Source organism: Sordaria macrospora, chromosome 5 (genome assembly GCF_033870435.1).
Source record: "Sordaria macrospora chromosome 5, complete sequence".
Lineage (NCBI taxonomy): Eukaryota > Fungi > Ascomycota > Sordariomycetes > Sordariales > Sordariaceae > Sordaria > Sordaria macrospora.
This window is the reverse complement of record NC_089375.1, coordinates 2,951,639-2,977,430: the sequence shown is the minus strand read 5'-3', so window position 1 is coordinate 2,977,430 and position 25,792 is coordinate 2,951,639. Positions and strand designations below refer to the sequence as shown.

Here is a 25,792-nt window from a genome sequence, read left to right as displayed (position 1 = left end):
CTATGGCATTTCAGTTCACATGTATCGCTTGGCCAGCCGTCAAGGTTATGACATGCCAAATTGATGTTGAATTGTGCGAATAAAGCATACCAACTACAAGTAGGAACCAGGTTCTATTGATGTAAGCCTATTTCACTCCCAGGGCCACAGGTGTGCTTCCGTCTTAGATAAATCACCAAACTGTCGATGACCGTGATAACGATATGATGGTTCATCCCCTTCCCAACCAGAAAACGCCGATACGAAAAAAAAAAAACCAAAAAAAAAAACCAGGATTCGATAAATGGTTGTATATCAGATGTTCATCCTCCACCCCCTCTATGAGAACTCGCTGTCCAATTCCTCAAAGTTGTTCTTGATCTGGAGAAGGACGGCGGCCTTCCAGTCATCGAGTCTGCTCATCTTATCGTACGCAGCCAGTTTGTCCTGGAACATCTCGACGTCGTTGTTCATGGCGGCTTCCAACAAGTCGACCAGGAGTTGGTATTCGCGCTGACCCGTAAACGATGGGTCCTTCTCGGCATACTTGGCGATGTTGCGCTGGGCAGTGACATTATCCTTGGTCGCCAAGGAGCAGAGACCGGCCTTGAGGAAGTACTCCTTGACCGAGTACCTCATCAGGTTGTTGCCGAGTGACGCCTCTGCGACCTTCTCGAACTTCTCAATCGCGCCGAAGTAATCGCCCGCAAGGGCAGAGAGATCGGCTACCTTGAGCCAGAGCTTGTTCGCAAGACTAGATAGGCACAGTTGGTTAGACAATAATCCATAACCAGGACTAGTCGGGCTTGCAACGTAGTGCAAAAGCCGTGGGTATGGGATCACTTACGCGACAGCACCGTCATTCTCATACCACTCAGCCGCGGTTGTGTAGGCCTTGATAGCCTCGGGCTTATTCTGCAGCTCGTTCTCGTAGACCTCAGCCTGGTTCTCCTTGTGCGACGCAGCTCTCCGGAAGTTGCCCGCCATGGTATACTGCTTGATGGCGGCCTCGACGCAGCGCACAGCGCTACCGGGGTCATCTTTCCTATAGACCTTGAAGGCGTCCAACATGGCATTCGCCGCATCGTTGGGCTCCTTCAACTTCTCAGTGAAGATCTTGGCAGCTTCCTCGAAACACTTGCCGGCATCGATGTCTGGGTAGTGGCAGACTGTCAGAACTCGTCGCGCCAGCTTTATACGGCCCGAAAGCGCATCGTGGGGATGTGTGATGGCGATAACGTACTCGACTTCTGCAACCTGAAAGCGTTGGCTGCCTGAACGTACTGATCCGCCGCATTTTGGTACTTGTCTTCCTTGTTGCTGAAGAGGCCCCACCCCTTGGAGGCGCTCGCGAGGGTCTTCTCTGCCTATTGTTCCCATCCAGCATCAGCAAGGCGTTCATTGTCGCGAAAGTGTCAGGAGGCGTGAGGAGTGGGCAGGTTTCAAACCTCTTGCTGGAGTACGCGCGGATCGACAGCCATGGTGGGCAGGTTATGAGATGGTATATATCGATGGGCAAGTTTTTAAGTTTGGTGTCGCGCTCGATGTATGATGCGGTTGATAGTAGTTGTCTCAAATGCTCGGGATCAGGCGCGCTCGAAGAAGCTCAGGTGTTGATCGGGATGGTGTCGTGTTCGTGGTTGCAGGAGGTGTTTCGTTGTCTCCCAGGGTATGCGGGATGGGATTGGGGGGTCGGGGGGGTTGGCCGGTATGGGGGGATGACTTTAGTGGGCTGTGATCGCTGATGGCTCGCCGTGGCTCTTTGACGCCTGAACGTGTTCCCTGCGCGGCCTTGTGGGGTAATCAAGTGGGCCACTAACATGTGTGAGACAGGGGTCCGAGCCTTCAGCCTACCAAAGCTTAGCTTATGACGCCCAACATGGAGGTACCTCGCAAATGTCCCGCACTCTTTCATCTCACATCACTGAACCTCACACATCGCGACATTTACAGAGCCTCACTTGATCTCACCATCAAAAGGGCCCCAGAGCCGCATCATATATCTGCAGCTTCATACCACAAGTTAACATATTCTTTCACACCCACTACCGCGACCGCGGAGGCATTTTCTCTTCCCGAAACCCAGTATGACAACAAAGACCCTCTGTCGCGCCTGCCACCGTGCGGCTCGCACAACGACAACGACAACCACAGCCTCACTCGCAGCAGCCCGCTCCAACTCACCCCGTGACCTCTCCCGGCCCCGGACCCGGTTATTTACGACCGAAACTTTCCCTCAATCCACCGCCCGCGGCGGCTCATCCAAACTCTCTCCACCACCACAACTTGACCCCTCATCCATCCTCTCTACGCCAACTTGGTCCGTCCGCTCTCTGCTTCCACCGTCATCAACATCGGAGATATCACCCGAAGAAGGCGAAATAACACCCCAAACCCTCGCCCACCTCAGTCGGCTCTCGGCTCTTCCCCTTCCTTCCGCCTCCGACCCTGCCTCTACGTCCCGCCTCCTCTCACCCTTGCATTCCCACCTGCACTTTGTGCGCTCGATCCAATCGGTAGGCACCACGGATCCTTCTTCTCATGAAGGGAAGGAGCTGGCACCGTTGAGCTCGATCCGGGATGAGTCGCCAGAGGGACTGGCGGAGATCACGCTTGATCTGAAGACGCTCGAGGGGGTGCTGGCGGATGAGGATATTGTTGGTCATTGCCGGCGGCCTAGGAGGAGAAAGACGGAGGAGAAGACTAAGAACGAAGTTGAGGATTGGGATGTGCTGGGATCTGCCGAACAAAAGGTTGGGAGGTACTTTGTTGTCAGAAGTGGGAAGAAGGGGGAGCAGATGACCTAGGGATAATGCCAGGGTAGAAAGTTATGTCTTCTGTGGCATGACTATTGAGGGCCATGATCTGCTAACCGATGTCGAGCGATGGGAAACCTCAGCTGGAGGATCTGACAAAATACGGGAAAGGTGTCATAGCTTCCAGCACGTGGAGCACTCGAGCCCTTGGAGGAACCGCACTGGGTGCCTGTCTTGACATATACTCCGAGTCCGACTTCGTCTTCCGAGGTGGATTCATGGGACACCAATCACTCAGCGAGGGAACTATGCTTCTGCGGTTCAAGCGACACACTGCAATAATTGTTTCCTGTACCATACTAAGTGTGTCCTACCCAGATGATCCACATCGATCGCCAGAGATTACTCTGGTATAGAAAGCTAACTGAACTGAAGCTAATTCTACAGTTATTTAGATAACGTACGAATTTCTGTCTCATTTCTCATGAGCCCTGCGTTACCACCCCCTTGTCGTTGTCATAACATAAAGATTAGCAGGAACTTAGGTCCCAAAAAAAGCCGAAGTGTTTAACGTTCACCAATCCTCTCTCCCACCTGACGAGTCGCATGCAGCGTTTACCGCTTGTTCTTCTTCCTCATCCGGGTCCTGATAATACCCGGATCGTTTTTCGCAGCTTCCTTCGCCTTCTCAATGACCACAATCCCACGCTCGACTGCGTCCCTCTTCTTCTCGCGCTCTCGCACCCTTTCCTCTGCGGCTACCATGGCTGCCTCATCTCGGCTGACCTGTTCTTGGTTGATGTCCTCCCAGTTGATGTGCTTCAGGATGCTACCGGCGAGGTACTGGTATCGGAGATGTCCACTGACCTTAGCAGAGACATCAACATTCTCGACACCATCAATACCCTCGATCCGCTGCAAACCTGCGACGCCAAACTGGATGCTGCTCGTCCGATACAAGAAGCCTAACAGGTAGTCGTTCTCAGAAAAGACATTGACAAGCCGACCAGAGACTACACTCCTCATGGTACACCAGACACGGGCTTCCGAGGGCGCCGGTGTACCCATCATGACGGCGTTCTCGACAAGACCGAAAGCTCTGCGCTCAGCCAGGACCATTAGGCAGACATAGATCGCACGGGCGCCGAGACTGTAACCGATCAGTGTTACTCCACGCTCTCCGTGAGCTTTGTTCATGATGGCGTCGGCGAGAAGAGCTCCGGCCTTGTCAGCGCGGACCATGCCGACGCTCCAGGGGTTGTCGATAATCTTGTTGATCTTGAGCAAGCCGAGGGGCCAAAGGGATTCCGTCATACTGGTGAAAACTGGACCATGTTTGTTAGCGCATCTCGAGACGTTACGCTTTGGGATATTGGAAGGAGGCTCACTGGTCCGAGCAATGATTTCCTTCTTTGCCATGGACCATGCAGAGCTCCTTACGACAGTCTCCAAAGCGGTACCCATCTTCGAGAGCGAGTCCACCTCCCATCGCACAGCATATACCTCGTTTGCCTGTCCTAAAGCCCGCCAGGGGTTAGTGACGTCCGACTCGTCGGCCAGCCATCCACTAATGGTCAGCACAACTCGAAGACGACGGGCATCTGGCTCGATCTTCCCAATCTCGCCATCTTCGCCGATCGAGCCGCGCAGGGGGACAAAGGCAAAGTCCTGTATCTCCTTGGTATACTGCTCCATCAACTTGACTGAAGTTCTGGCGTTGTAGATACCGAGCAAAGCGCCGACAACAAAAGCACTCTCGCCCATCGAACCCAAGATGCCAGCAGAAGCAGTGGGCCCAAGCCCGAAGCCTCCATTGACGGATCCGATGCCTGCAGCCACAAGGGGTGGCGCGAGATGGCCAGGTATTCCAAAACTGCTAGTCCCAGCCATATTTGCCAATCCGTGCCTCCACCTCCTGGATGGCTTACCAGCGCACTCCTCGATTCTCTTCTGAATCAGCTCCTCCGGATTGATATCCTTGGCCATCCACGCTATAGCCTTGGCAACCCGGACCTCGTCATCAACGAGGACGCGAAGGGGAAGGTTCAGCGAAGAGGTGATATGGAGCAGCAGCACGCGAGTATATGCGCTGTAATGCTCGAGTGAAAGCAAGAGGAGTAGCAAAGCATGAAGCACTAGCAATCTTTTCTCTAGAGGCCAGTAGCAGAGTGTCGACGGAATCGGCGGGTAGAGCTGCATCAGGACAGGGTCGGACTCGATGCTGGGGGTTGTAACTCCTGTCATCGGAATTAGCCGCCGTCACCCAATTCAGATACATGTGGTTGCTACGCGGAGTAAGTACTCACCAGTAGGCCTGTTCCTGCCTCGCCTGTTGTTCGGTATCGTGGAGTTAAAGTTGGCATCTCCAGCCCGCTTGACAGAGATGTCGCCCACTCTCTTGTGTACCGCTGTCTGCCATTTCTTGAAGTGTAGCATGGCTTCCTTCTTCAATTCCTGGAGGTAAGGTCCGATCGTCTTGTCATTTTCCTGTTCAGGTGCGCGTTGGATATTCAGATTAGATGGGTTAGCCGGCTGCAGTGCAGCACCCGTGTTGTTTCTGTTGTCCCGAGGCATGTTTCCATTTTCCTTTTGGCTCCTCGAGGTCTTACCCTTAGTGCGCTTCTTGAGGTTCTGGGGCTGCGTCTCCACGGGGGGAGGAGGTTTGGTGATGCTGAAGTCACGCAGGTGGGCTGGAAGTCCGCTCCAGAACTTGTTACGAACCGGGGGAGCGTCATCGACCAGACCGGCTGAGTCGTAAACATGGGTAAATGTCTTCTGCATAATATCGGTGGTCCTGGCAACGAGCGAGGTTAAGTCGCTCTTCTCCTGGGGCGACAGCAGGGAGCTGAAGTCAGCCTCCCGCTTCGGGGGAACATGTCTTGGTCTGCCGCCGGGAGGCATATCGGCAATGGTACTGTCGTCAGAAGCTGTGTGGGAGAGGGTCGGTGAAGTTGGTGATGCTGATTCGGCGGCGTCCTTGGGAGAAGGCAAACCGGGAGGGATTGGGTTACAAGTCTTGAGGCCCAGGGGCTTTGAACAGCGCACCGCTGGCGCGGGAGCTTCCTTAAGTGCCGCCATGATCAATGGAGGAAGGCGACAAGGCGCGTTGCTTGCTCCTTCTGTTGTTGATTCTGACACCTTAGTCCCTGCCTTGGAGTGGATGGGTTACAGTAGAGGTAGTTGCCCTGACCAACTGATGCAGCGCAGCAAGTGCACTTGTCGCTATGGTGTGGCAAGAAGATGGAGCGTATGGGTGTGTCGTTTTGTCAGGATGGAGTCTGCGCAATTGCAATTGGAAAGAGTGCGCAATAAGTGATTGCCAGTTGAGTGTGGAATGAGTTTCCGGGCTAGTCGTCTTGCTGGGTTGCTAAGGTCTGGCAGATCTTGTGACAGGCGGCTTCCCAAATTGCTGAGTTCGCTCTCAGATTATGCTTCCCCGCTAGGAAAGATAGAAGGAAAGAGCGATGGTCATTCTGTCTCTGGAATTGTTTGCTGTCTTGGGGGGGGGGGGGGGGGGGGGGGGGCAGTTGTACTGCGGTACCACGATGCTGTTCGCTTAGGTCAACCTTGACGTCACAGGAGCCAGCCAGACTGTCACGGGGCCACGAAAGAGTGTCGTTCCTGCTGTTTTTAAACTGGATGGCCACGCACGGGCTATGTCGAATATTCCAGGCCGGAGTTGCGAATATTAGGACTAGAGAATGCGGTCGCGCCAGGCGGTGTGGTAGGGAAACAGACAGAGGAAGGAAGAAAGGCCGGGAGATCGGGTGTTGTTGTTGTAGATAAAGTAAGGTAAGTATGGGAAAGGGTCCTGGTCCCAAACCGGGGGCGGGGATGCAAGGTGGGTGGTTGCAGAAGGGATATACAAATATCCGTTGGTCGGGAACGAAGCTGGGGATCGTGAACGTGGACGGGGAGAAAGAACAGAAAAGGGCAGAGAAAGGCAGTCCAACGCAGTGAGGGACAGTTCAGTCAAGAGCAGGCAAAGGCAGGAAGCCGGTGGAAGCTGGGACTGTTTTACGGGTGGGCCGATTGCCGGAAGCTTTGCCAACAGCAAAAGGACGGCAATGAGGACCAGTGAATGTTGGCAAGCATCGACACTCCCGTTGTGCGACGCGGGAGAGGCGGGGTGTTTGGTGGTGCTTGATGATGTTGGTCTTCTGAGGCAGCACAGCATTCAAAGAGGTTCACAAGCTCAAGGATCACGGATATAAGATGCTTCTATTGTGCTGCCACGCCAGCTGCTGAACACGAACATCCTACTGACACTCATGGGGTGAATGATTCGCAAGATTGACTTTAGGCTGGAGTGGACTGGACCGGCACCGCTTTCTGTTGTTGAATTTCTACAAGATGCAAGCGTAACCGCTTGAACAAGGCAATGAACCGCAGAAATGAGGACCAACTTGAACTGAGCAAGCCATGATTGATGTAAAAAAGGACGTCACGGAATGTGTGCTACCCTTTCCTACGGCCTCACCATTCGACACTCAAACCTCCCATCCTCATTCTTTGACGTGTAAACAGACGCAACGTCCCGAAAACCAACGAAAAACTTTAATGGACCAACAGGCACGTGGAAAGGATATACCATGGATACGTAGATGGGTATCCAAAAAACTGGTTTGTTTGTTTGCAGTGGTCCCTTCCCGATAATACAATGAGGCTCAATTCAGGGGCATTGTTGGGACTTTCGTTCAGGGTTAAAGTAGTGACCTGCCATCAGGGTTATGTGAGAGAACCGAACGCTGCGGACGCTTGCGCTTCGGCTGCCAGGGATCCTGTCAATCCTGCCACTTCCGGCTTCCTTCCCGCAGACGATCTTCGCCCCACCTGTGATTGGCTGCCCAGGCATTGTCTGTGTCCATTCTGTTGGTCTTGGCGAATGGAATGTGGAAGATGGAATGACGAAGGGACGTGGGGAAAAGGCGCCAAAACCGAAAACCTTCAGCGGCCGCGGTCCTTCCGTCATCTCAGGCCCGAGTTGCTCTAACGGCCATTAACCATACACACACCGCGGCCTGTTAACGTATTCAATATTGAACACACACCTATCACACACCTTCGCGTCCATTTCCAGCCTATTCGAAGTCGAGAAGGTACTACCATCTGCCAACCAATACCCATTGCACGACACCGAGGCCCAGGGAGACGGGCCGAGAGCTACCAGATCAAGATAACGACGGAACAGCCTGGAACCCCGCGGCGAGAGTCCAGTCGCATAAAAGTTCCAGTTCCTGCCAGGCACGCTCCTCGTCAGCAAGCGGCGATCGCCAAGTTTCCAAAGACTCAGACCGCAATTGTTGTCGCATGACTGGAAGACCTTCGAATGACGATCACCTAACTCCTTTCTCGGACAGATCACACCACCCTTGAAACCGCCGCGCCTTTGTCAAATAGCAGCGCTCCCGGGAACCCTCTGCTTCGATACACCCGACAACATCCATCTACGACCACCTAAAACTACTTCATAGAACGGTACAACCACTCGTTCAAACACAATCCGTTCAAAGGAAAACACCAAACACATACACAACAATTACAATCGCAATCACAATCAAAATGGCCTCCGTCGCCCAACGGCAAGCGCAACCAGCGCAACCATCCACCAGCCAAACCGCCGCCCCAACCCAAACGCAAACCGATACCTCTGCCCCGGCCATCTTGCGATTACGCGGCGCACACTCGAACGGGCGATCAGTACAATGGCGTAGCGATGTCGTTGACAACGAAGGTCTTGGCAGGAAGAAGTCCAAAGGTTAGTTTTGCTCGTTTGCTCGTTTGCTCCCCTCACCTGCTTTCCACGCGGACTTGACATACACATCCATGTACAAGTCATGCTGACAATTATCGGCACACAAACAGTCTGTTGTATCTACCACCGACCAAAAGGCGTAGACGAGTCCAGCGACGATTCCTCTTCCGACTCTTCTTCATCCTCCGATTCTGATTCTGATTCCGAACCTGATATGGATAAACGCATCACATCTGGCGGCGGCGGCGGTGGCGGAAGTGGTGGAAGTGGTGGTAGGGGCTGCCACGGACACTCCTCCCATAACCATAACCATGATCACGATCACGGAGAAGGCGGCTGTAACCATGATCATGACGGGCGTGGGAGGAAATCCAGCGATAAAGGGAAAAAGAAGAGGGAAAGGAGACCGAGTCCGAATGCGTATGAGAAGATGCCCAAGTATAAGCCGAAGGATGGAGGAGAAGCTGGTGGGCCTTCGAATCCAGGGCCGCAGGGACCGACGGGGAGTAAATAAATTGGAGAATTTCAGGAACGTGTGGGTGGTTAAAGTCGGATACGTTCTTTTGGATTCGGCACTGGAAAAAAAATGTTACACAAAACCGGAATATTGTTTATAGGCGGATACGCAGATACCATGCATGGGAGGGGAGGAAGGATGTTATGACGCAGGCCGGGTTTGCCTTGATTTCTGGGGATTGAAGGCCACAAAGAGCATGGACATGAACTGCTCCTTGTTACATATTACCCTTGCGCCTGCGCGTTCTTGTTGGAGGGGCTAGAGTTTGCGAGTTAAATAGCGGTTGATATGCACAGGTGCCTGACTATAACGGCCTTAGATATTGAAGACATTCAGCAATGCACAATTTTTTGGGCTGTTAGATTCTAATGACCATTGCCCACAAACACGTACGTCACTCTTCGCATCACGTTTACCGGCTATATAGTGCTTCGCAGTTTTGGGTCTAGTATAATAAATGTAACCCGTCCTAAGATAAAAGAAACCCTCCAGACCTGTTTATTTTCACAGCGCCAGACGCCACTCAATGTTATCCCACTAGTGCAACAGCCAAGTCTGAGTCTGCTCCTTCTCGCCCTCAGCAGCCCAAGTAACCCTCAAGTTCAATCCGCGCTCGTGGTTCTCGGCCGTGATATACTCAATCTCACCGGCAATCTTCTGGCCAGGAGCCGGCTTCGTCACCTTGACCTTGTTCTTGTCGAGAAGCATCAGGCCTTGTCTCCAGTGGGTAGGCTCACCGAAGGGGCCAGTAGTGAAGGCTACGCGGGCGTCCCTGTCGCCGCACTTGCCCTTGGTCTCAGCAACCCACTCCTGCGCCTTGGTGTCGATCTTGATGGACTCGTCGACGCGGTCGCGGGCAAAGAAGACATCCCACCAAGCCAAGAAGCCGTCGTGGCTCTCGGCCTTGTCGGAGAAGGTGCTCGCCCACTTGGCCGTGAAGGTCAAGTCCTCGACCTTGACGGTATGGAAGTCGAGCAGGCCGAAGGAGGCGGGCGTGCCGCACACGGTCTCGGCGGGGCGGACCTCCATGCGGCAGTCCTGGTAGATGCCCTTCTGCATCACCTTCATGTCGAAGCCGTACACGTCGCGCCAGAAGTCGATGTATTCGGCAATGTACTCCTGTTCCGACACGGGCGCGATCCACATGTTGCCGTGGGATGGGACCATCAGACCCTGCGGGGTGAGATACTTGTCGCGGGCCCAGAGGACGGAGTTGAGCATGGCCTCGTACAGCAGGCAGTAGCCCATCCACTCGGACACGATGATGTCGACCTTTTCGACGGGCAGGATGACCTCCTCGATGCGGCCCTTGAGGGTGACGATGACGTCTGACAGGCCGTTGGCGTAGATGTTCTCGCGCGCCTTGTCGATGATTTCCGAGCGGTCGACCGCGATGACCTGCTTCGCGCCCGCCTTGGCGCAGAACATGGACAGGATGCCCGTGCCGCAGCCGATGTCGAGAACCACCTTGCCGGCGAAAAGGTCCTTGTTCTGGTAGATGAAGTCGCGGTAGGCTTCGGTGCGCACAGTGTCCTTGAGCATGGTCTCGTGGATGTCGTTGTGCGCGTACGACTCGAAGTAGTAGTCCGAAGCACCGTCCTTGGCGGCAGGACCCTCGGGGGCCGGGGCCGAAGGCATACCAGTAGTAGCGGCGGCGGCAGCAGCGGCGGCCTTGCCCTTGGAAGCAGCATCCTTGTCGTCGTCATCTGCCTGCCAGCGCTGATCGAGGGTCTGCTGGACGGCGAGGCGGTAGTTGGAGAACTGCTTGGACAACTGCTCAAGCCGAGCTTGGAGCTCGGCGTTCTTCTGAATCAACTCATCCACAGGCGCACCCGCGCCCTTCTCGGCGTCGGCAGTAGAAGCCTCAGCACCGGCACCGCTGGACTCGGGGAGATCATCCAGGCAGAAAATCAAGGCATCGTCATCGAGGACGGGCTTGAGATACTTGTCATCCTCCAGATCGGCGGCAGTGATCTCAGTGGGAATGGCGGCGCCCTCATGGACCTTGGAGCGGACTAAGTTGTTGTCAGTAAATGTGGTATTTAACTTACTATAAGACATGGAACTTACTGAAGTTGATGAGCTTGATCAAGCCGTAAAAGTCCAAGTTCAGACGGTCGCGAATGGCAAGGAAATCAAGACCCTTGTCCTTGCAGTAGTTCAGCATGGACACAACGTCGGGGAAGACATGGTCGTCGAGCAAGGAGATGATGGCGGGGGCCTCCTCCTGCTCTTCTTCCTGGTCTTGCCACTCATCCTCGTCACCGGAAGAGGAGGAGTCTGAGCCAGCGTCTGAGCCGGAGCTGTAGTTGTCACGACGAGGCTCAGACTGAGCCGCCGAGGTAGACATTTGAGCAGCCATGATGGGTGGATTGACTCGAAGTACTTGACTTGGCTGTGTCAGGTACGGAAAAATGTAAAACAATCAAGTCCACAACAGTGAAAGTGATTCTTGAAAGTTTGATGTCGAGTGGGTTAGGTGTTGGTGCCTGGTCGTCAAGGTGCGCAGGCTTTGAAAAAAATCAGAAATTTCCACTTTTGTAAATTGGTAGTGTAGAGTTGGCTGCAGTTGTAGCGTCCAAAAAATGCGGGGAAGCACATACTGATAACGAACGATGGTCAGAACAGTACGTACGAAATTAGTTTCTCGTTATTCCATATATCTATTACAATTATTCCATTTCTCTCTTTTTAATTTCCTTCATAGATGGCCGGCCAGGTGCAGTAACGGTGCGGTCCTTTTCCTAGTGTCAGGTTTCTCTAAGGCCGTTACCAGGGCTGTCTCGTTCTCCAACAACAACAACCCCAAGAGCTAGCCCCTTTCCCAGCTTCAAGATACAGTTGCCTTAGCAACCAGCCCCACAAAGTGAACAAGAGAAGAAGAAGGAATTGTCAAATGCATCCTTCAGGTTTATCTCGTTCAGTTACTTATAGTTCTGATATACAGTAGCTTCCAACAGCTCCACTGCTCTATGTACTCTTGTTTCTCCCATGTCGATCGTCTCTGCAAATTGTTTACCCCCAACGCCGGTAACTCCTATACATAACCCAGTAAACAAAATCGCATACTCAACGGCAAATAAGACGACAGAAGTCGAGCCCGATGAACAAACACTTGAGCAATATTTCAACCATACAATCCAAAAGACCATTCAAGCAGACCTCCTAATCCAAATCATGACCAAACGTCACGTGTCCTTCACTTACAAGCGGACACTCGCCCCTATCCCCCTTCCGATATACCACAGCGTCTCTGTCCAGGACCCAACTCTCACTGTGACGTTAGCCTTTGCATCAAGCTTCAGCCTACCATTAAGTGCCTCCTTCAGCTTATCACGTCCAACCGAATCCAGAGACCAGTCCACCGGCAATCTAGGCGTTGTGGACACCCCTGGAGGGCAGCTAAACGGGGAATCGTACTTGATACGTCCAATTTCCTCGGTGTGGTTGTACAAGGCCGTAGCATTGATATGCTCGATATAAATGGTGTTTCGTGTAAAGGGCGAAGCCAATGTAAATATTGCTGTGGAGGAAAATATGTGAAAGGTTGCGCCCCGAATAAAGTGAGGAGCCGTGTCATTGGAGCTGCCGTTTCCATCGTGTCGTCCGCCCTCATTGTCGCCAGGCATGTTAAGCCTAGGCATTGGGAGCGTGAAATTGAATTTTGATAGAGCCATGCCGAGCTCCGGCTTTGATGGGATAGTACCTGGATGTGTCCTAAGCGTAACGGTTGTGTTGTAGCCGGATATGTACTGTGAAATCAGATCCCGGCCTATTTTTTCGCCATCCCCATCCCCCAACGAAGGCCTCCATATAGCTGTCACTTTCAAATTTGTGTTGTTTCCACGCTTGATGGTCAGTTTCTTTGCGCGCGCCTCGCCGAGAACGGTTCCGTTGTTCAGAATGTGTATGCTAATCCAAGGGATGTAGGCCGCGTACGGGGTAGGGTTGGTCACGTTGACCGACGCCTGGAGAGATATTGAGACAGGGCTAGTATCGACAACTTCCAGGTTCCCAACTTGAGGCTGCATAGAGCTGAGAAGGTCGTTTCCAAGGGCTAGTGAAAGAGCGAGACGTTAGTTTTCTGAAATGTCCATGGGGTATGCGTGAGTGACTGGTGGATAGCATCGGCAAAAGATGCGTAACCGCCAACAGCAAGGTGACTGACAGAATATCATTGGAGAAGAGACGGACGTTTGAGCGGAATTCTGCCCTCCGCGGGGACACCCTTCACCACAAACTGTCCAAGGATTGTATGTACGCCAACATCGACAAGAGCACTGATGTCGAGAATGACATTGACGTCACCGAAAAGGAGGGCCTGAATAACGTCGGTTAAAACATCGTTGTCGGTGACCTTGAGTGGAGTATCGTGAACGCGTGATGTGATCTCAATCAAGCTTTCTTCACTGGGACCGCCTTCGATTTGAATGGAGCTGGCCTTCTCATCAATTTCCAGTTCTCCAAGCTTCCTGGAGTGATAAAACACATCAGCCTTGGCTTGGACATGGGAGACGTTCAATCCAATATTGAGTTCAGAAGGGAGGGCTGCCAAGGCAACGATAGTGCCCGACACTTTGGGGTTTGAATCGGGGTCATCGGGGTCTGCCAACGGGTCTGGCAAGGAGAATGATACGTCCGTCAAAGAGAAGTTGCGAATCAAGTCGTCAAAGGATTGCTGCGGAAGAGGTACGGGGACCGTAACACTGGAGATGATATCCCCAATCCAGCCAGGGGCCTCTCCACCTTGATCTTTCTGACCTCGTACAAGAACGGATGCAGGCTGACCCGCGAGGTAGGCTTCAAAGAGTTTGTCCAACGGCGACATGGTTCCACCAGGGCAGGGGCGGGTAAGGGGTCCTGGCAATTCCTCAACAATGGAATGGGCGGTGACTGCGACATCGGCTTCCGGCCTAAGGGCAATGACATCGGTTACGGCGGTAGCGACAGAAATGGCCGGGCCATGCTTCTTGCATCCCGGAACCAGGACCTCGAACTTGAGACTAGGCACGTCAAAAGCAACTGGATACGGATTAAAGGTGGTGATGGTAACGTCGGCTGCCATTCCTTCCTTATCGCCGCCGGGTAAGGGCCTCTCTTCAAAGTTAAGACCGGTAATGTTGTAGGAGGGGATCGGGGGCAATTCCTTGCCTACAAGAAGCGTATCAGCATGGTATTCAAGGTCATCATGGTGGAAAAGGACACAATATCGGGGCACAAGATATGTTTATCTCTCATTAAAAGAACGACTTCTCGCCAAATAACAATGCTGCAAAGGGACGGTAGAGGGATTGACCTTCAAACTCCATTGTTTCCGAAACAGCGTGTGTTCCGAGGGGAATGTTGAATCTTGTCTTGACAGTGATATCCGTCGTTCCCCGTACACGAATTGTATCCATCTTTCCGGCCAAGAACTGGTTTGCAATGGTCCGAATAGTATCGGCATCACCAGGCGCCAGATCGGCAACGATGTCGAGCTCGGTATTATGACCATTCGCGATGGCAATGGTCAAGGGAGGGAGGGCAGCAGTTCCGAGCAACATGTTGTCGTGGTCGATCCAATAGACCTTGACCCTCGTCTCCTCTGTCGCCAGCTCTTTGGCCAGCCACGTGGTGAACTGGCCGACCCGTCTAACATGGACATTTTTGACACGCGTAGCGTCAAGCCGAAAGTTTGCTTGGATGCGCGCGCGGACACCGTCGGTGGTGATGGATTCGAGCGCCAAGTTCGTCGGCTCGATGACGATAGCCTCCTTGGCATATTCCTCAACCGCAGCTGGAACAAAAAAGGCGCCGATAGCGATGGAAGCCGCAAGTACCATCAGCACTAACGCAGCGATAATAGAGGGCCATCGCGTCGACTTCTTTGTTGATCCGGCTGGTGATTCTGCGCCTCCAGAATGAGAAGCCCCAGCAGAGGCCAAAGACACTCTGTCTGGATCATCGCGTTCTCCGTTATAGCGTGGTGTCGTATTGGACGTCGAAAGCAGCGGCGTAGACTCGAGTGCTCCGTCGGTTGAATCGGCCAGCGTCTTGCTGTCCCTACTGCTTGTCGACGCTGCGAGTAGAGGGGACCGCTCGGTACCGCTGTCGGAAGACGACATATCGAAAAGATGACACTGGATGTGGTATTTATGCTTTCATGAAGTGCAAAAGCTGAAAGAGGTAATGATTCGGTGAAATGAACGATGGATTTGTTTTCAGAAACACCCGTTCGGATCGCGGCAGACGAGCAATAGCAGATCCGAGCTTGGACGCTCCTGCGATGACGACATAAACGGTCGGGTGTTAGCCCTGGGGCAGCTGGGCTACTCAAAGCGTAGAACAAACAAACAAACAAACAAAAAGATCATGACGGTTGATATATCCAAAGCGAATTGACGAGTGTCAATCAAAGATGCACCGCAATGACAAGTTACACTGGAAGACGATGTTGTAAGGACAAAGCAGGCGGTTGGTGTTTCATCGAGGTCGAGATTGAGGTTGGGCATGCAGCCGACGGATGGATCATTTTGTGTCACATCACGAGCCCTGCACTAACAGGCTAACAGCTGGACGAGTGAGCTGGCACTGTTTTACAGGTCAACAGTGCCTCTATGCAGTTAGTGCCGCACCAAAACCGCACCAAAGCTAACGGCTTTTCAGTGGGCAGCTGCCCGCAAGGCTGCTCTGAAGTGATTGCTTGGCTCTGGGCATTTCCTTTGCCTCCCCTGGCTGTGCACGACCGAGAATGGCTTGATTGGCTCTGCCGTGCCTGCATGTTCATTTGCCTGACCTCCCGGGCCGGAACACGGAAGGAAGCACTCTTGCCCTCACCCTCCCGCAACGGGATTGGTGATGGTTGCATTCAAATTCCCAGTGGATGGATGGATGGCACGGCATTGCACGGATGGACTGGACGGAATCAGTGGAGCCGCAACCCGCAACATGGAGAAGCCCGGCCTGCCCACTGTGCCCAGACACCCCACTGACATGTCCCGTCGTGCTGTGGAGTGAAGCTCAAGAAGCCAGCCATTGAACAAGCTCCAATTCGTCAGCCCTGCATGTAGCCGTTTTTGCGCTAGGGTTCTTATCCGCGACAAGGGCGTCGACTGACACACCACATCATGATGCTGAGCTCAATTGGCGGTTGGAGGCGGGAAACAGCTGTGACTGGACTGTTTGAATGTGACTGTTGAGGAAGTGTGAGTTGTGTGAATTGCAACGTGAGTGTGTGTGAGCCCCTCCATCATACCCCAACCCCAAGAGAGCTCCAAAAAGCCTGAAAGAGACTGGCATGGAGAACCGGTATCAGTCGAGTATAGAAATCAAAATGTTCTCCAATTCAACTCTTGGCTGTTATCTTTTTGGCTCAATTGACCCATTCCCTACCATCAAGCACATCCCTGTTAGGACCCTTAACAGTGAGCTACTTAATCATTTCGTTCTTTGAGTGTGGATTTGCAAACTAGGAAGAGGCTATTCCGAAAGTCTGGGGCCGTCTCGTGCATCGTGTATCTGTTCGCCTGGCGAAGGCAAAAAGAGAAAGGACGAAAGACCGGGGTTTTCAGACACAAGGGGGTGCCTGAGAAGAGTCACGGTTCGCGAATCGATTCATAAAGTGGAAGTGGGAAAAGCCTTGATAAACACTACTGCAATCTTTTTTCCTCCCCCGAACCAACTCTTCTTGACTCACTCACTTTCCTTCTCATAACTCATCTCTCGTTTCTCAAGATACCCCATAGCACTTCTTTTCTTTCCTGAACTTTTCTCTCCTTCCTTGTCCCCACTAGATACCCATTCCCACACCTCACCCATCGCCATCATGATGTCTCGGGCAACTACTCGCTGCGTCAAGTCCGCTGTCGGACAGATCCAGACTCGCGCTGCGTCCAACGCCGGCAGCAGTGCGGCGCCCCGCCATCTTCTCTCCATCAGCCAGCTTAGCCCCGCCGAGTTCTCCAAGCTGGTCCTCAATGCTTCTGCTTATAAGCAGGCCACTAAGGCCGCCTTCGCTGCCGGCCCCGGTCAGGTACCCCAGACTTTGGACGGCAAGCTAAAGGGACGGACCGTGGCCATGATGTTCAACAAGCGGAGTACCAGGACCCGCGTCTCGACCGAGGCCGCTGTGACCCTCATGGGCGGCCACCCCATGTTCCTCGGCAAGGATGACATCCAACTGGGTGTAAGTTGTTGAAACCACCGTTGCCCAGCCCTATCGTCCTCCTCCTCCTTCCTAAAAGAGACATACATGTGCATACTAACAACATCCCGCAGGTCAACGAGTCTCTGTACGACACATCCAAGGTTATCTCCTCCATGACCTCGTGCATGGTAGCCCGCGTTGGTCCTCACTCGGACGTGGCCGACCTGGCCAAGGACAGCTCGGTACCCGTCATCAACGCTTTGTCCGATGACTTCCACCCTCTCCAGGCCATCGCCGACTTCCAGACCATCCACGAGGCCTTCGCCACCAAGCCCGCTCACGAGGCCAGCCTGGGTCTCGAGGGCATGAAGGTCGCATGGGTCGGCGACTCCAACAACGTGCTCTTCGACATGGCCACCGCCTGCGTGATGCTAGGCGTCGACATCGCCGTTGCATCGCCCGCCGGCTACGGCATCCCCGAGCGCATGAAGCAGATCATCCTCGGCGCCGCCCAGGGTGTTGCCAAGCCCGGCAAGCTGATCGAGACCACCGTTCCCGAGGAGGCCGTCAAGGACGCCGATATCCTGGTTACCGATACCTGGGTGTCCATGGGTCAGGAGGCCGAGGCCCAGAGGCGCCTCAATGCGTTTGCCGGCTTCCAGATCACCAACGAGCTGGCTAAGCGCGGCGGTGCCAAGCCCGGCTGGAAGTTCATGCACTGCCTGCCTAGGCATCCCGAGGAGGTTGATGACGAGGTCTTTTATGGTCCTCAGTCTTTGGTCTTCCCCGAGGCCGAGAACAGGCTTTGGGCTGCTGTCTGTAAGTGAAGAAATGCCATGCCTCCCCTCTGAGATGTGATAACAGCAGACAGATCAAGCTAACCTCTTTGTGTGCTTTTATCTAGCTGCCCTTGAGGCTTTCGTCGTCAATAACGGCAGGATACTCTAAGCAAGAAGCCATCATATGACAAGGTTTCTTCTGGTAGTTGCATCTTGATTCCATCCACTCTTCTTACATCGTAAGCATATCATAAGTAGTAAGGCAGGCGTTGTAATCCATGGGTCAGGGGTTGGTTTGGTTCGTTGATTGATCGGTTAATGTACGATATCATCTCACATACACACAAAAGTTGTTGCTTTTCTCCCTTCTTAACAGATACCGAGCCCTTTACTGTATCTGCTGTGTAGAGACAGTTAAAATTGTACGTGCGGGAGTCATAACGTAAAAACAATGAAGGATAAGATTATTTTTGAGAGAAGGTGCTTGAAAAGATTGATCAACTACTTTCGATCATGTGTTTTTTTACGCCGCTGCAGCTATTAGAATGGGGGAGGCACATAGAGAGACATTTCTGCAAAGTGTGCGTAAAAAATAGGGGACCAAATGACCAATCCAATCCACAACTCCTTAAATCCTTTCCATCTTTTTCCCTTTCCATTTTGCACAACACCAACTCGTTTAACCAGGGGGAAGCTGGCTGGCATCGACAACGTCATCGGCCTCCTTCACATGGGTCTCTTCGCCGTGCTCGTACAGAGGAGAGCGGGGAAGGGCCATGAGACCGGTACGGGCGGACTCAAGAATGCCGAAGGGGGCAATGAGCTTGAGGAAGGAGTCGATCCTGACGGGCTTGGCGGAGCTGTGTAAAAGTTTTAGTATACTTGACACAATAATGATGCACGACTAGGGGGGTATTCCAAACTTACACTTCGACAATGCAGCTGTTAGTGCTAATATCCAATACCTTGCCGCCGAACTGGTGGGTGAAGTATGTGATGCTCTTGAGATGCTCATGCTTGTGCCTCAGCGCCTCACTGACAACCAGACGGCTGGGGTGGAAGTCCTTGGCGGAGTCCTCCAGGCTGGGCTCGCTGCCATTCTCGAGCTTGCCGGCATCGGCGTTATCAGAGGCCTCGGCGGTGATCTCGCGGTGGTGAGCGAGGAGCTCCTCGAAGTACTCGGGGCCGAGAATGTTGATCTTGGCCAGGAGAAGCTCACGCTGGACGAGAGCAGCCTTGCTGTAGTCGAGAACGGCCCAGACGGGGACCAAGTCCTCCAACTGCCTGCGGGCCTGCTCGACGACACCGTCCTGACCGGTCAGGACAATGGTCATGCGGGAGAGGTCATCAACCTCGGTGTTGCAGACAACGAGCGAGTCGATGTTGAAACCTCTAGCAGCCAGAATACCGGAGACGCGCGAAAGCACACCGGGCTCGTTCTGGACCAAGCAGTTCAGGATGTGACGCTTGGGAGGGGCGAGCGAGGGGGAAGGAGTCTCGTAGAGGATGTTGGAAACAGCGGCCTGGGCGGACGACCAGGCAGGAGGGGCGTCGGCAGCGGGGAGAGGCGCATGGCGGCGACGGATGGCCTTATAGGCAATGGCAGAGGTCGAGCTGCTGTGGGAGCTGTACCGGACGCCAATGGTCGACGTCGCCTTCGCCGATATCCGGCGCAGCGGCGCGGACATCACGCGAGACGCCATGGTCGTCGCGAGTGTAATGTGTAGAGGGAGGGAGGTTGCTTCGCTGCCCCTCGTGAGAATCGATCCGGAGCCGACGAGTGACGAGATGCTACGGTGGTGGTGAGTTGGGGGGTTTGTATATATACAAGATGTATGGGATGGATTGGAGGGTAGCTACCTTGGGTACGGCGAGGTCAGGAAATGGATGGATTAAACCCACTGGATATGTTTTCACCAGCCGCTAGTGACTCACCCGAGAATCGGAGCTCGATGGAAGGATCTCAGTGATTGACACAGGGCTCTGGACGTGGCTCCAGGCCCTCGTTGCTAGCGGATGCACTGACGATGTGACCGATGTGACCGCCGATTGTGGAGGCCGACATGGATTGACCAATGTAAAAGAGAGGAGTCCCAGTTGCCCCAAGCCCGGGTTGCCGAATGGTGATGTCGCAAATTTGCCTGCCCGCCGGCCGAACCTCGAATGTTCCCGTCAGCACAAGGGCATGAAAACCTACCAACCTTAGCTTATCGGTATCGTAGCTTGACGAAGGCGGCCAGACACTCAGAATATTGAAAGGAATTCTGAGACAGTCATCAGATTATCTCATCCTGTTGGCCTAGAGGTCACATGTCAAGATATGGCCATTGTATTCATCTATAACAAAAGTGAAGAAATCAAACTGAGCCGATGGAATGATCTGAAATCACGGTGTTGGTTAACGTTTTCTATCAAGACCCGAACTGTCGGGCACTTTCCAGAAAATCCAACCCGGACTGGACGCCGTGCACCTTCATGGCCCGACGACGGTACCTGCCGCTTCCACTTCTGCGATCCCATCTACAGGCCCGGGCTGAGACCGAAGGCCTAAACCGTCAAACCGGGGAAAGACCCACAGCGGTTTGGGCCCAAAGAGCGAATCACAAGCAGTCTTGGCTTTGGCTTGGGTGCGCCCAAACGCTCCACGTCTCGTAGCCTCGTGGATTTTCACGAATCTCCACAGCCAACCCTTTCCCTTTGACGGGACAAGCTCGCATGCACTGCCTGTCGGTCTTCAAAGGTCACGGTCCAACTCCAACCGGTCATCAACACAGGCGGCCCGATTTCTTTTTTTTTCGCCTTTGAAAAGAACTTCCAACATCCACCTATTCGACCCTCATTAATTATTTCTGTTGTTCGACGCGACAAGCCACGCCTCGACTAGCAGCCCATTCGACACAATCTACAACCCAACCCCGGTACCCGACCGAACCGTTCTCAATATGGACGACGCTGAACGCCGCAGCGCGAAGCGCTCTCGATTTGACCAAACCGAGCCCGAATCCAAGAGAGTATCACGCTTCGACCGCCGGTCCCGTTCTCCTCCTGTGAGGAAGCCCGACTCCGGTCGGGATCGCGACCGCAGCCCTCTTTCGAAACCCCGTGATAGCACGACTCCCGATTCGACAAAGCCAACAGTTGACCCTGCTGCCGCCGCTGGTAAGAATTTATCTCGCTACATAGAGGCACACAAGATGGATTTTGCTGACAATTTCGTAGCCGCCGCTGCTGCACGAATTCAAGCCCAGCTTCAGGCTCGCAAAGGCATCCAACACGTCGATGTTCCTCCCGTTCGATCTGCCGGTACTCGAGAGGGCAGTGCCCCCGCGAACATCAATGGAGAGATGTACATCTCTGATGGAGACTTCATCAAGGATATCGAAGTCAACGATCTTCGCAACAGATATCTTTTGACTAAGGGCTCGACCCAGAAAATGGTAATTACCCCATGGTTAACCCACTGATCATGTGTCAACTCTCGCAAGGCCGCATCTCTTGTGGCCTTCACCGTTGATGCTGTACAATCGTGTGCGGGATACTCTTGCTTACAGGAGGCACGATAGCTCGCACAGGGCCATCCACATTTGCAACTGCTGACCTTGGCTGCTTGAACACAGATCAAAGATGAGACTGGTGCCGGTATGCCCACCAATGTATACGCTATATGTTTGGAGAACCGTTCATTGACTGTTTTCTTTTCAAGATGTCACCACTCGCGGTAGCTACTACCCCGACAAGAGCATGGCTACACCTGTGGTATGTGATTATTTTTTCGAAACTAGCTTACAAATGCTCATCGCTAACGTTTTTGACTACAGAACCCCCCGCTGTATCTGCATGTCACGAGCACGACCAAGGAAGGCTTGGAAAAGGCCGTTGCCAAGATCGAAGAAATGATGAAACAAGAACTTCCCCAGCTCGTTGACGAACGCCGTTTCCGTCGCAGGGATCAGGAACAGGTCGAACGTGATGAATACGGCCGTGTAAGTTTGAAACCCTCCTGCTTTGCCAACTAGTGCTGACTTTTATACTAGCGCAAATGGCCTGAAGAAAGGATTCCCATCAACCTCGAACCCGTCCCAGGATTCAACCTCCGCGCCCAGGTTGTTGGACACGGTGGCGCTTATGTCAAGCACATCCAGCAAGAGACTGGCTGCCGCGTTCAAATCAAGGGCCGTGGCTCCGGTTACATTGAGGCATCAACAGGCCGCGAGAGCGAAGACGAGATGTATTTGCATGTTGCTGGGCCCGATCCCAAAATGGTGGAGAAGGCCAAGGAGCTTTGCGAGGACCTGATGGAGAACGTCAAGCAGCAGTATGAAGAGTTCAAGAGCCGCCCGCCCCGTCAGTACAACGGTCCTAGGGATTACCGTGATCGGGAGCGGGAGCCCAGAGGTGGTGGTGACTCTTACCATGGGCGTGGCTACAATAACCACAACAACAACAGAGATCACCATCATGGCGGCCACGAGAACAGCCACCACAGCAGCTACAACAACTCGCCTGCTCCTGGTGGTGGCCCTTCGGCTGCGCCCCCTACTCCTACGGCTCCTGCAGCGGCGACAACGGATTATGCTGCCCAATATGCCCAATACTACGGCGGCGCTGCCGCTGCTGACCCTTATGCTGCAGCTGGTGCGGCTGACCCATATGCTGCATACGGTGGCTATCAAGCGTAAGTGAATTTCGATCTTTGAAAGTGATAGGTTGCTAATCGTTTGATAGCTATGTCCAACTTTATCAACAGTGGTATGCTGCTCAGGCTGGACAGGTAACTCCTGCTGTTGCGGCTACTGGTGTTCCCGGTGCCCCCGGTGCTTCGGCATCTCCTCCACCTCCGCCTCCTACTGAAGCAGCTCCCCCTCCGCCCCCTCCCCCATCCTCTGCTGCTCCTCCCCCACCTCCGCCTGGCGCCCCTCCTGGAATGTCTGGTGGATACAGCGCGGTATGTAAAACTCCACGCCACTATCATAAACTTGTATTAACTGTCTTCCAGGTCCCCCCTCCCCCAGGCCTCTGAAAGTGGTCTCTCCAGCAGCTTCATCAAAAGACAGCTGAGAAAGCAACTCAAAAGCAACTCAAAAGCAGCTCAAAAAGCCAGCGAGTGCTTAGGCTTAGTGTTTGGTCTTCATTCTCTTACAGCTGATGCTTCGGCAGGGATACGAACTCCAAAGGAGAAAAAAAGAAAGAAATTGGCTGAGGCCAAGGGTAAAGATTGTTGTTCATTGTTCAGGATTATCTCATCACACTAGGCTGCCGCCCTGACGAGGGCCGATTAAACTTATAAAACATGACGAAGTGGTGGCACACTGACTCAATACAATAGCGACGCGGTCCCCGATGAGTGATGTGGATAGGGGAGGCAATGTAAGACGTCTCTAAAAAGCTTTGTTTTCTGTGACGTTTGGCCAACATTGTTGCACAGGTTCTCTCTCCTTTCCCGGAATGGGTATGTTATGAGCGCATAGTTGGACTCGTCGGTTCTAGAGATGCTGCTGTTATTGAAGTCTTAGGTCCAGAAGTGGCCAAGAGTTTGAGACGGACACTTGGCCAGGTAGGTAGGTGTTTGATTTGTTTGCTAAAACGATGTGTACAGTCAACATCCCGCGACCTTGTCTAAGTTTCGGGTTGAAAGCGTTGAGTTGTTAGGCTAATGATTGGTACACTTGGCCGGGCTTTTTATATCCAAGCTTGTGCTCCAGTCTCTCTTGGGCTTCTATGCTTCTTTTCATGTAAGTGTCTATCGTTAACGAGTGGTAGCAAAATTTCAGCAGAAGGCAGGCAGCGGATAAGAAGACAGATAGCAGACATAACGAATACATGTTAACTAGACCGATGGTTGAATTACCTCCGTTGTCAATGACTTTGCGTTTGTGATAGTAGCATGTGGAACAGCAGCTTCATGGTGCTGCTGTACCTGAAGAGCTGGATCAATAGAAGGTATTCAGGAACGGAACGGCCCCTGAAATTCACAGTCAGGTCTCCCTGCCGCCCGCATTTGATCTCCACTCAAGCTCATGCGTGGCCCACACCCGCCCGTAGCTTCGGCTTGGCATTACGTCCATTCACGACTTCACGTTCCCCAAACGGGACACGAGCGGGAGTTCCAGACTTCATCTCTTCAAAACTACTTCAGAATAACTTCACTATTGCATAATACCTCTAGTCGAACGGCTAAGAAGCTGGTGGTAATATCTGTTTTGGAGAGAATATGAGCCACCAACGATTTACTTCGCATGAGGTCAAGGAGCCGCATTCAGTGTCGCTCAAAGTGTTGAGGTAGGTTCAGTTCGTTGCCTGATGATCTGATACCGTCGCATCATTTCCAGGTCTCTTCTCTTCGAGTAGCTAATTCATTCGATCTTCAACTTCAAGATTATCCCGACCCTCACTGGTGCCGCAGTTTCCACTCCAGCCTCCAGTGATTCCGCAATCCTTGACCTCTCCTGTAGCCGGCCCCGCGCCGGCGGTCCTTCTACAACCTCGCCATCTACCACCTCTACCGGCATCGCTCGCGTACAGCCCGCTCAGTCCGATCAAGAAATATGAAGAAGGTAGCCAAGGAGCTGAAAGCGGGGGCGGTGAAAGGACAAGAGATGGATACTACAACACCGAGCCCTTCATCCTTTCTCCCATCGTCAACCTTCCACCCTCGTTCGGCTCTGCCTACGTAGGCGAAACCTTCAGCTGCACTCTATGCGCAAACCACAATGCCCCGCCAATCGGAGAGAGCGTCACCAATGGTGTCAAGAAGACGATCCGCGACGTCAAGATCGAGGCCGAAATGCAAACTCCTTCGGGACAATCTACCAAGCTAGTCCTGGTTGATACGGCGGGCGATGATAATGCCGGGTCATCGAACATGGATAACGACAACGTCGCCATCAGTAACGCGGGAAACGAAGACAACAATAACACAACAGAGACAACACCAACGGAAACAGAAACAGTAGCGACCCTCGATCTCCTCCCATCCTACACCACCCTCCAAAAGATCCTCAACTTCGGTCTGAAGGAGGAAGGGACCCACGTTTTGGGGGTTACAGTGTCGTACTACGAGGCCACCGAGACCAGCGGGCGCACGAGAGCGTTTCGGAAGATGTACCAGTTCATCTGCAAGCCGTCGCTGATCGTTAGGACGAAAGCCGGGCCCTTGCCTTCTTTGCCTGGCAAGACAAAAAGGAGGAGATGGGTGCTGGAAGCACAGCTAGAAAATTGCTCTGAGGACGCGATACTGCTGGAGAAGGTCAAGCTGGCGGAGGTGCAGAGGGGACTGAAGTGGAGGGATTGTAATTGGGCGGGGATAGGGGCAACAACCACCGGGGAGGAAGGGAATCGGATATCTCAACAAGGCCAAGGTCAAGGCCAAGGGCCTCCTAGACGACCGTTTTTGCACCCTGGGGAGTCGGAGCAGTTGTGCTTTATCATTGAGGAGAAAAACGGGGAAGAAGACGCGGCTGAGGTTGAGGAGAAGGATGGAAGGATAGAGTTTGGTGTCATGGCGCTGGCGTGGAGGACGGAGATGGGTAACAGGGGGTCGTTGTTGACGTTGAAACTGGGGACTAAGCATCTTAAGCCTCGATGATAACAGCGATTGACTAGCTGGCCGGTTTTGAGGAAGTCAGTATATAAATTCCACACTCAGCTTGTTGGTGTTAAGAACTCCAGTACGTGTATTGAACACTAACCCATGACCCTAACCCTGAAAGATATCACCCCAATATTCGGATGTGACCTGAAGATAAAAGAAACAACGTCCAACTAGCCCAAGGTAAGTATAAAGTGCGGGGTTCTATAGCTCGTGGGCTGCAGTGCTTATGAGTGACTCGATATGATAAATAATTGATAAACCGTGAATTACCTTGACAACTTTAACGGCTT

The 25,792-nt window shown here is 53.1% G+C and overlaps 10 protein-coding genes across 10 annotated transcripts; 5 read left to right on the top strand and 5 right to left on the bottom strand.

Moving 5' to 3' along the window:
* Window positions 1-53: 53 nt before the first annotated feature.
* SMAC4_02395 (uncharacterized protein) lies at window positions 54-1,665 on the bottom strand. Its single transcript, XM_003350677.2, has 4 exons — window positions 1,428-1,665; window positions 1,223-1,346; window positions 827-1,133; window positions 54-733 (listed from the first exon to the last, which is right to left on the bottom strand). The coding sequence occupies exons 1-4, from the start codon at window positions 1,458-1,460 to the stop codon at window positions 319-321; spliced, it is 879 nt and encodes a 292-aa protein (XP_003350725.1). The 5' UTR covers window positions 1,461-1,665; the 3' UTR covers window positions 54-318.
* Window positions 1,666-1,919: 254 nt separating this feature from the next.
* On the top strand, window positions 1,920-3,313 carry SMAC4_02394 (uncharacterized protein). The gene is made up of 2 exons (XM_003350676.2): window positions 1,920-3,098; window positions 3,191-3,313. Exon 1 carries the CDS (start codon window positions 2,067-2,069, stop codon window positions 2,784-2,786), a length of 720 nt encoding a protein of 239 aa, XP_003350724.1. The 5' UTR covers window positions 1,920-2,066; the 3' UTR covers window positions 2,787-3,098; window positions 3,191-3,313.
* A 37-nt stretch (window positions 3,314-3,350) lies between these two features.
* SMAC4_02393 (uncharacterized protein) lies at window positions 3,351-5,813 on the bottom strand (the record flags this gene model as incomplete). Its single annotated transcript, XM_066089766.1, has 2 exons — window positions 3,351-4,972; window positions 5,042-5,813. 2 exons carry the CDS (start codon window positions 5,811-5,813, stop codon window positions 3,351-3,353), a joined length of 2,394 nt encoding a protein of 797 aa, XP_065947244.1.
* A 2,317-nt stretch (window positions 5,814-8,130) lies between these two features.
* SMAC4_02392 (uncharacterized protein) lies at window positions 8,131-9,361 on the top strand. Its single transcript, XM_003350674.2, has 2 exons — window positions 8,131-8,493; window positions 8,601-9,361. The coding sequence occupies exons 1-2, from the start codon at window positions 8,298-8,300 to the stop codon at window positions 9,002-9,004; spliced, it is 600 nt and encodes a 199-aa protein (XP_003350722.1). The 5' UTR covers window positions 8,131-8,297; the 3' UTR covers window positions 9,005-9,361.
* Window positions 9,362-9,414: 53 nt separating this feature from the next.
* SMAC4_02391 (S-adenosylmethionine-dependent methyltransferase superfamily domain-containing protein) lies at window positions 9,415-11,530 on the bottom strand. Its single transcript, XM_003350673.2, has 2 exons — window positions 11,078-11,530; window positions 9,415-11,022 (listed from the first exon to the last, which is right to left on the bottom strand). The coding sequence occupies exons 1-2, from the start codon at window positions 11,367-11,369 to the stop codon at window positions 9,545-9,547; spliced, it is 1,770 nt and encodes a 589-aa protein (XP_003350721.1). The 5' UTR covers window positions 11,370-11,530; the 3' UTR covers window positions 9,415-9,544.
* Window positions 11,531-11,859: 329 nt separating this feature from the next.
* On the bottom strand, window positions 11,860-15,470 carry SMAC4_02390 (uncharacterized protein). Its single transcript, XM_066089765.1, has 3 exons — window positions 14,304-15,470; window positions 13,176-14,158; window positions 11,860-13,064 (listed from the first exon to the last, which is right to left on the bottom strand). Exons 1-2 carry the CDS (start codon window positions 15,109-15,111, stop codon window positions 13,182-13,184), a joined length of 1,785 nt encoding a protein of 594 aa, XP_065947243.1. The 5' UTR covers window positions 15,112-15,470; the 3' UTR covers window positions 11,860-13,064; window positions 13,176-13,181.
* An 851-nt stretch (window positions 15,471-16,321) lies between these two features.
* Window positions 16,322-18,391, top strand: SMAC4_02389 (uncharacterized protein). Its single transcript, XM_003350671.2, has 3 exons — window positions 16,322-17,171; window positions 17,264-17,951; window positions 18,037-18,391. Exons 1-3 carry the CDS (start codon window positions 16,812-16,814, stop codon window positions 18,078-18,080), a joined length of 1,092 nt encoding a protein of 363 aa, XP_003350719.1. The 5' UTR covers window positions 16,322-16,811; the 3' UTR covers window positions 18,081-18,391.
* Window positions 18,392-18,430: 39 nt separating this feature from the next.
* On the bottom strand, window positions 18,431-19,681 carry SMAC4_02388 (uncharacterized protein). Its single transcript, XM_003350670.2, has 2 exons — window positions 18,839-19,681; window positions 18,431-18,771 (listed from the first exon to the last, which is right to left on the bottom strand). Exons 1-2 carry the CDS (start codon window positions 19,612-19,614, stop codon window positions 18,591-18,593), a joined length of 957 nt encoding a protein of 318 aa, XP_003350718.1. The 5' UTR covers window positions 19,615-19,681; the 3' UTR covers window positions 18,431-18,590.
* Window positions 19,682-20,590: 909 nt separating this feature from the next.
* SMAC4_12073 (uncharacterized protein) lies at window positions 20,591-23,775 on the top strand. Its single transcript, XM_066091045.1, has 9 exons — window positions 20,591-21,070; window positions 21,131-21,348; window positions 21,529-21,550; window positions 21,615-21,667; window positions 21,730-21,894; window positions 21,946-22,586; window positions 22,637-22,856; window positions 22,908-23,278; window positions 23,337-23,775. Exons 1-8 carry the CDS (start codon window positions 20,854-20,856, stop codon window positions 22,929-22,931), a joined length of 1,560 nt encoding a protein of 519 aa, XP_065947242.1. The 5' UTR covers window positions 20,591-20,853; the 3' UTR covers window positions 22,932-23,278; window positions 23,337-23,775.
* Window positions 23,776-24,032: 257 nt separating this feature from the next.
* Window positions 24,033-25,516, top strand: SMAC4_12072 (uncharacterized protein). The gene is made up of 2 exons (XM_024655196.2): window positions 24,033-24,190; window positions 24,287-25,516. Exons 1-2 carry the CDS (start codon window positions 24,123-24,125, stop codon window positions 25,494-25,496), a joined length of 1,278 nt encoding a protein of 425 aa, XP_024511111.1. The 5' UTR covers window positions 24,033-24,122; the 3' UTR covers window positions 25,497-25,516.
* Window positions 25,517-25,792: the final 276 nt, after the last annotated feature.